At 37.9% G+C, this 8,963-nt stretch overlaps 1 protein-coding gene across 1 annotated transcript in view; it reads right to left on the bottom strand.

Moving 5' to 3' along the window:
- Positions 1-5,757: 5,757 nt before the first annotated feature.
- The window catches only part of slc47a1 (solute carrier family 47 (multidrug and toxin extrusion), member 1), a 15,575-nt gene continuing 12,369 nt past the window's right edge, over positions 5,758-8,963 (bottom strand). The window contains exons 15-16 of the mRNA XM_015388183.1: positions 7,960-8,023; positions 5,758-7,583 (exon numbers count right to left, since the gene is read on the bottom strand). Coding sequence (XP_015243669.1) covers positions 7,354-7,583; positions 7,960-8,023 — 294 coding nt within the window. The 3' untranslated portion in view covers positions 5,758-7,353. The remainder of the gene's footprint in view (positions 7,584-7,959; positions 8,024-8,963) is intronic.

Here is an 8,963-nt window from a genome sequence, read left to right as displayed (position 1 = left end):
ACTGGGATTCTTAAAGAATATTCCATGCATAGCTGTGAATTTGTTGTTCTTTGTATGATTTATGCAGCAAACACCCTTACCTAAACTGAATTAACACCTCAGTCCTAACAGTAACCCCAATTTAAAGAGCAGAACTTTACCATGTGTACCTACAAGTCTCTGCATGTAGGATATTTTACAAAATACTTCCTCCAATATTCAAAACAGACAGGTCTGAATTAGTTCAAAAGTATTTATATACTAACGGCGTGCGGCTGCTCTAGCTGGAGCAGTTATACATTAAGGCTCTCAATGTACCCCAAGCTTTGGGTGATGAGCGGAGCTGATGCCAATCAACGCCGAGGAACAACAGTGTCCAGAAGGGAATGTCCAAAGTCGAAGTTGTCGCAGAGTCAAGTTCATGGACCAGAAGTTCAGAGAGCCGATGAGGTACAGAAGGAGAATCTAAGCCGAGGTCAGTAGCACAGGTTCAGGTCCAGGTTAGGTAAGCCAGCAGGAATCCAGGAATCAGTCCAGAACAGAGCAGACTAACAGCACAGGCAGGGGCAAAGCAAAACTCGGGATCCACGGGGCAGAAACAGGTCACAATCAGATAATCAGAACAAAGATTACAGAGCTAGAGTCATTCCCACTGAATCACTTGAATAATCTTGCACCATGGGCTTGGAACCGGTGGAATAAATAGCAGAAGAAACAGGTGGATCAGAAATGGGAGATAATTAGGCTGGGGTGAGAGGAGTAAAACCCAGCCTATAGTACCAAGATCATGACACATTTACCCCAACTCTAACTATTTGCAGTATATTCCTAACCCTAACCTTAACCTAATGTTAATTCACACTATATGGTTAAACTGTTAAAGTTGCCCAGGGCCCCATAAACCTCCTTTTACATGTATGGTTAGTACAGGTATTACTCATTTGTGCACATTAATTATGTTTTTGATAAGAATCCTTTCTCTAAAATGACATCAGGTGCTTATAATATTAAGTGTGTCCCTCCCCCCTTCAGTGTTCACCATATCGGCTCAATCCTTTTGCTGTTTAAGTGCAGAAAGGTCCAGTCAGCAGCAAACCATTTGAAGAAAAAGGGTGCGAAGATTAGTGTTGCCAGCTTTGCTTTATGCGCTTTTGTTGCTATATATAGCGATTTTTCAGACCACTCTAGCACCTTTATTTTAAAAAAGTGCTTATTTATAAATAATATTTAAGATGCAATTCTGTATCTGTATAATAGCTCTGTTTTAAGTGTTGTCTTTTCAATTCAGAGGGCCCCAGGCAGGTCTTTGCCTAGGGCCCCAAATTTCCTAAATCCGCCCCTGCTACTGACACTGCATTTTCAGCATGACTCAGTGTAGTGGGAACCACAACCAAAAATGTTGCATTAAAAGCAATGATGACAAATGTAGAGGAAAAGTACTGCAAACCCCCTCCAGAAACAATAGAGTTTAAAGAAGCAGCAAACTTGCTGCACAAAACAGATGTGGGCCAGTTTGTTTGGGGAATTGTCCACCAAGTCAGATGGGAATGCATTATACTTACCTATGTAAATATACTCCTGTTCTATAACATAGTAACATTTTACAGTCATGGCATGAATGACCTCTTTGCCCCCACTGTCTTCTAGGGATCCTGTTATCACTTTACCAAAGGTCTGATCCAATACTTGACTTGATCATTATCCTCCTCTGGTGGTCTTTTGCACTTCTGTTTTGCTGATGGATTCTACAGCCTTTTCTGATTTCCTTATATTTCTGACTATGTCTAAAAATGCTCCCCCATAAGTTAAGAGCAAGACAGGAGTGCAGCTCCGCCATAGTCCAGCATGTACCAGGAAAATGTCCAACTTAAAGGTATAGTGGAAGATTTTTGCAAATCTTTGAAAAGACCTGCCCTTTCCAATAAAAAAAAGAAGCACATGCACAACCCTGTACCCGCTCCCGATAGAGAACGCTTATTAAGCTAGTATTAGAGCATGCATGTGTGATGACCAGAGAAGTGTCACATTTTGTGCTTATGAATGAAGAGAAATTTTTATTTTATTTTAAATAGAAACTACTGTATTTTATTTTGGAAAAATGTATCCCCAAAGAGTTTGCATTTCTTTATGCAGTGGTTTGATTTCTCATTCAATGTGTATGTTGTAATGTTTGCTCCATGCCAGCAGGGGGCGAGGGCGGGCTCCGGTTTTAGTGCCTTGCATTGGGTTTTCCCTCATTATTACTGCGTTATACTCAAAACTGACAAACTGTCTCCTCATCTCTCTCCTGTTTGTCAGGTTAATAAATGTACAAATATGCTTTGAAACTAGGTATAAGCCGTGTTGAAATGTATTGGGGATGTTAATGGACCGTTTGGTGTTGTAATTTTCAACAGAGATTTTTTGTGATTTTGTTTGAAGTAAGTTTGAATCATGGCGGCAAAGTCTAGCCGTTTAACAATGCAGTGATCATGCACGATCTGCATGGTAGTGGAGACCAACTCAGTTTAATACACACGCCTCCCCCACGTGAATGTATGCCTCAGTAATGTTTGAGAAGCTTACAGTGTCAATGTCTATTGTTTATTTTGCTGTCTCTAAGGTCCCAACCATTAGTTTTGTTAAATGGGTTCATGAAGGAAAAAAGGTCACTGTTGAAACGAGTTTCAAGCCTTGTTTTGGCTTAGAAAAAATGCAAATTGAACCGGACAAATGGTCCGCCCCTTAGGAATGGGGTTCATTTGGGTTCTTTGTTAGTCTGCAATACCTGATAGTGGTTTCTGCCTCTGAAAAAGGGGTTGTTAGGGGGAATTGTTGTCCTGGTGGAACAGGTGAGATAGTCTGGTCACCTGTATGTGGCTGGGGGTTGCAACAATAGTGGGAAGGAATATACTCTATTGCTGCATTGTAGGTTTTTGAAAGCTGAATCCTGAGTCCACTCCCTCTGTTAAAAGGTTTTTTTTTTTGTTTCTTAACATAGATGGCTTGCGTCACACCCCTCTCAAACCCCGTGTCTACTTTGTCCAAAATGTGAACATTCTGGTCCTTAAAAGAATGTCCTTTGTCCATAAAGCCGGGCATACACTATACGATTTTTTGCCCTTTTTTGGCCGACTCTCCAGTCATGCCAGGATTTTTCTATTGGGCTGAGTTTCAGCCACATTGTGCGTCCTGCATCGTGTAGTATACAGGTGGTAACAAGGGGCGATCAGCCTCTCATTTCCACCTCCCGAACAGGAATCGTAAGGTCGTCAGAAAATCAGACTTTCAAATTCAGTGAGCCGTTGTATGGTGGTCGAGGGCAAATCTTGCTGTTGAATCAAAGCTACGACTGTCGACGAGCCGATTTACCAGAACCTTCGAACACTGCGCATGTGCAAACAAGGGTAATTTATAAATGATTTGAATCAGGTTGGGTCCGGATTAGCCAGCAGGTGGGTCCGGATCTGGACCACGGTCCGCTAATCTGTGACCTCTGCTCTAGGGGCTCATGGTTGATAGTTCTTACAATATCAAACCTCCAAGTTACAGTAATTGTTTTTTACCCACAAAGCATGCACCATGAGCCCGCCTGGAGCAGCCAACCCACCATGCTCCCATGTTTTTTACCCACAAAGCATGCACCATGAGCCCGCCTGGAGCAGCCAACCCACCATGCTCCCATGTTTTTTACCCACAAAGCATTACCAAATACAGGTATGCCTCATAAAACAAAACAAGTAGCCTACATAATGTATAATTTTTTTTTGATACAGCATTAGTGGTTTGTTTTTATGGAAAGTAGGCTGACAGAAAGGGAGGGTATTAGAGGATGCGGGAAAAGACCACAGATCAGATTTGAACCCTGGTTGCTCACGTCCAGGGCTAAGGCCTCCAGACATGGGTCGTGTGCGTTAACCACTGTGCCACCAAAGCATGCTGGTAATGTATACATTTTTACATATTGTTGCCTGCTAATTAGATAGCTCTTGATCCACTCCAAAATGACCTGCCATACACTATAATCTTCCAATTTCCTGATGAATATTGTGATTAACTGTGTCAGATGCTTTTTATAGTACAACTGATCATTTTTAAAGCTCTTTTTATGAATGGAGCTGCTGACTTCCTGTATTAATTCCAGAACTGCCAAAGCTGCAGATCTCTGTGATCTAGAGCCACATTGCTTGTGGAGGTTCCTGCAACTATTTTAGTGTTGGTGTTTTAAAGTTTCTTTCACACAGCATATCTATTTTAGGGTGTTTGCTAATATTGGCGCACACACCTAGTTAACCCCCTATGAACAGTGTTTGAAGATCACTAACTATATTTTGTATGCTGAGGTTGAAAGAACAAACTGGGGGAGCAAATAAGGTGTAACACCAGGAAGTGAAACTGGGGATTGACTCTGGAGAAGCTGTCAAACACTCAAACATCCACTGTTTTAAAATACATGTTTGTTTTTGAATGTCTTAGTTTCATAGTTGTCTTGTAGTTATTATTTGTAGGTTGGACTTTGTTGTCTAGCTTTATTTATTGTTTGTCTCAAGTTTTCTCCCTCCCCTCCTTGTTTTTTGTAGGCTAGCCTATGTGTTTAATTACCCCTGTGTTCATTGTAATAGGTCAGTTCTGCTTTATCTTAGTTGATATCTTATTTTGGGCCAATTTTGGTCTTAATTTTGACTCTATTGATGGATTTTGACTGCTTGTCCCTGACATTGATATTCAGAAAGTACTTTTTGTTTATCAATGAAGTTTTCCATTTAGCACATTTAAAAGGAGTAAAAGATCAATGTTTTTTCAATAAAAATTCTGTTGCATTAAAAGTCATATTTTTTTCTATTTGCTTTATTTATTGTCTCTGGTTTCCATTGAGGACCACGTGCCATGGGCAATTGATGCCCATGGCATCAATTGCAGTTAAGCCCTGCTAAAATCACACAATGATCTCTTCTGTATGTCTTCTATAATCTGGGTCCTAAATACAAACAAACTTAAGCTCACTTCCCAGAAACAGGAGCTTGTAGCATCATTACTGAAAAACATAAGCATAAAGCTTGATGCAGTAAAAGATGCATAAGAAAAGTTAACTAAAATATTAAACTGTTTATATTAAAACATTCTTAAAACAGACTGTCAGAGGAATCTTCACTGCTGTATTGGGAATTTTTGTCTTAGACTTCAAACTTTCTTAAAACTGAGATACTGTGTTTTTTTAGCTGATATCTAGAAGATGTTTTAGATTAACAGTGTTACAAATATTTCAGACAATTTGGTGGCATGGGAAAATGTGCTCTTTGCAAGGTCACATAAACCCATAACAAATTATATTTTTTGTTGCAAAAAAAAATGAAAACCTTGCCTGAAAGATGAATAAAAAGCTAATGTGTTTTTCAAACTCAAGGAATAGATCTCACAAACCTGTTAAAGAGAAAGATGTATGTTATTTAAAAAATGAGTCAATGAAATACCATTTGAAAACTTTTATACACTTAAATGTGTCATTTATTCTGTACCGTTAAACTGCAAAAGCAACAGGAAAAAAAACTGTAGGATGCGTATTTTATTAAAGCCATAAATTCCAAGGAGGTCTTAAAGGATTTTCTAAAAAGACATCATTCCAGAGAAAGGTGCAAAGAAATAAAGCAGGATTGAAAAAACAAATCTAATTTTAACAGTGATGACATTGTGATTTGAGATAACATGAAACAACAGGGATGTTACAACACATATTTTCTCCAAAATACATTAACACACAAAAAAAAATAAAAATATATATATATATATATATAAACCATGCAGCTAACAGGAATGAAAAAGAGCTATAGATAACTCTGGTAAATACCAGCTGTGTTCTCCATGTGAGGAAAGTATGCATTCTTCATACAGGATGTCTGGACTAAACAATAGAGTTGATAGATTGAAGCCTTTTTTTCCAAAGACAAAACTCAGGCCTGACTAATGTGTTCCAGAATTTTGTGGAAGACTTCATTATGATCTGATACAATAAAGCTGAATTTGTGAGCCATAAATCCAAAAGCTATCATGACAAAAACCTTATTTGCATAACAGGAGCCAGAGTGAATTTAGGGATTATTTTCCCTTAGATTGATGGAAAATTGTCAAAAAGCAGATAAAATTAAGAACCAAGTTCCAGATTGTTTTGCTCAAAAGGGTTCAAGTTGGCAAGAAGACTGACATTTAAGCAATATTAAAATTTTATTTGCATAAAACCAACAACTAACTGGCTTTACCAAAGGAAAATGTCAGCTTATGTGTGACCTAGCCAGCGCCATGGATGAAATATGAAAGAAATCTTTTTAAAGAGAGCTTTGAACAACATGGAAATGTTCGAGACAGAGTGGGCAAATATTGGCAGTTTAGAATATTGGACACTAGATTCCTACTGCAGAAGACTACTTAAGTCAAAAGCTACTTCAAAAAAGTATAATTTATAAGTTGTGCAACCTTATGCAAATAGTTTACACCTGCTTTTATATGTTCTATTCATTTTCAGTATTGCTGAACAGGGTTGATGTAAAATTAAAATATTAAATTTGACCTTAATTGAGCATGTTTAAAACCTAAACAAGGAGGTTCCAGCATTTAAATCAATTTTATTCCTCAGTTCAAATATACGTCGGCATTTTAAATCCTAAAATGATTCCTAATTTTGAGTTTTTGATTTTTAAGTTGTACAATGTGGTCTGAGTAAAACATGAGGCCAACAGGGATGAAGATCCTTGTAGACATTTTAACTCTTTGCACAATGTCATGGAATGCATCACCCATTTAATATGTAAGTGTGCCAAGTTATTCACATACTTTGAATGCGCAGTTCCCTTGCTACTTGTACAGCATCCAAAGCATCATAAATCTTTTGCATTTTTGATTTTCATATTACAACAACACTAATATTCACCAGGATTTTTGGCATGTTTCAGACTAAGTTAACTACAGTGAAGGCCTTCCATTTCATGAACTTCAGCAGCATTAACCTTTCACATATTTCATACAGATTGATTTGGAATACAATTTTAGAGCAAATGGAAAAGAAAAATACAAAAAAAAAAATCTAATCCACATCAGCACAGAAAACATATCAATCAATACAAATAAAGACCAGCTTTCATTTAAGTATTTTAAGGCAATTATAACAAAACCCCAGTCACCTGATGTTTTTAAGAATGCCCATCCTTATAAATTTTGTTAGTTTGGCCACACATTTGATATTTGTTCAGCAAATGTTATGCATACTGTTCAAACATTGCATAAAGCTGCCACCTGGTGTTTGAGAGTGGCGCTGGTCACTTTTTCACAAGAGAATGTAAGCCCATTCTAACAACAGTAACAATCAACCAAACTTGATGCCATCAGGCTCAGATGGCAGAGAGTTCACTTAAACATGTTGGTGAAGAAGCGTGACACCAAAATTCCTACAGCGAGGACAATGAACATGATCAGCACCGCCAGGCCTCTCCGTAAAACCAGCTGCTTGACAGACAGGAGGTCCCCCACTGTGGTGGTGGTGGCTTTACTCTGCTCAGGAGGATGGACCTCCTGGTAGGCATTTTCCTCCTCATCCCGATGAGATAATGATACACCAACCTGGCTCTGGTTACAGGCTGAATATTAGACAGAATCATTTTTAATATTATAGGATATCATTTGAAGGACATTCACCTTTTACAATCATATAAAGAGGGAAGCGTAGCCATATTAAAACCTCTTTATAAAATTACTTGTTAAACAGTTTTAGACTCCAGGTCAGTCGTCCTCTTTTCATGTTAAAATGTGATTACTGTCAATAAAAATGTATGTATAAGTGTTTAAACATGTAAAAGTAACTGAATGCATTTGACAAAAATCAAAAAATAGATTTGTAATTGTCCCTCATTTAAACTTATACATACATGTGAGATTTTTATTTTATTTATGAAAATGAAATTTTTGAAGATAGGAATCTAAGTTACAAACTTTCTGTTAGTATTCTCAACTTACCTGAATTATCCACCTTAGTCATTTCTCTTTCTTCTTTAATCTGTACTCCTGCCCTCACAAGAGCCTGGGTAGAGGCATGAAGCTTTTGTTAAAATGGATTTAATAAAACAAACTTTCTCTATATGCTTGTTATTTTCAACTGGAATTCCCTGATTGTAGCACTCATCTAAAATTCAGGCAATAGTCTCTCCAGAGAAATAATTTATTTTTATGAGGGATTCTACTTCAAGAAAGGTGTTCCATAATTCTAGAAATCAAATTCTACAAAATTTAAGAGGTTGAGAGTAAAGCTGTCTTCAGACAGCTCCTCACCCCCTTTTGCTCTAACATAGTATCAAAAGTATTTTACAGAGCTGCTAAGACAAACATTCCACATTTTTCATGCCAGGGCCGTTACAAATATGAGCTGGGGATGCTGTGATAGGATAAAACTCCTGCAATTTGTGCATATATTCTGGTTAATGTGAGACTAATGGAAGCTGTACGCCAATCTCAATTTGCCTTCAGTGTTGAGTATGCAGAGGAATTGACACACAGGGCACAAGCATGCTTTTTAGTGCAGAATGCATTGTAGACAGTTCCTAGACCCTATTCCCTATGGAAATACGTATGGCATTTCCACCTCAACAGTAAAGTTGAAACTAATGGTGTAAGGAGAAATCTTTCAACTAACCTATGTTTATTGTTCTGTGGAGAACATTTTCCACAAAATTAAAAATATTGAGGAAAAAGATTAAGGTATGCTATTTAGATAACAGAAATCCAATCTGGAATGGGCCCTTCTTTGAGGAGCTGTTTAACTCCACTACGCAATTTACTACTTCATTATTTATAAAACACTTTAAAACAACCATGCCTGTGACAAAGGGTAGCACTAGGGATGCACGATATAATCGGCCCCCTATCGGTATCGGCCTGTATCGGCCTTAAAACTGAATATCGGACATCGGCCACCCCACCGATATTTAACCCGATATTTGATCAGCTTCTGAGTTTCTAAAGTC

Source organism: Cyprinodon variegatus, unplaced genomic scaffold (assembly GCF_000732505.1).
Source record: "Cyprinodon variegatus isolate N-32 unplaced genomic scaffold, C_variegatus-1.0 Scaffold416, whole genome shotgun sequence".
Taxonomy (NCBI): domain Eukaryota; kingdom Metazoa; phylum Chordata; class Actinopteri; order Cyprinodontiformes; family Cyprinodontidae; genus Cyprinodon; species Cyprinodon variegatus.
Note: the sequence above shows the minus strand (reverse complement) of the source record. Positions and strands in the feature narration are given on the sequence as shown.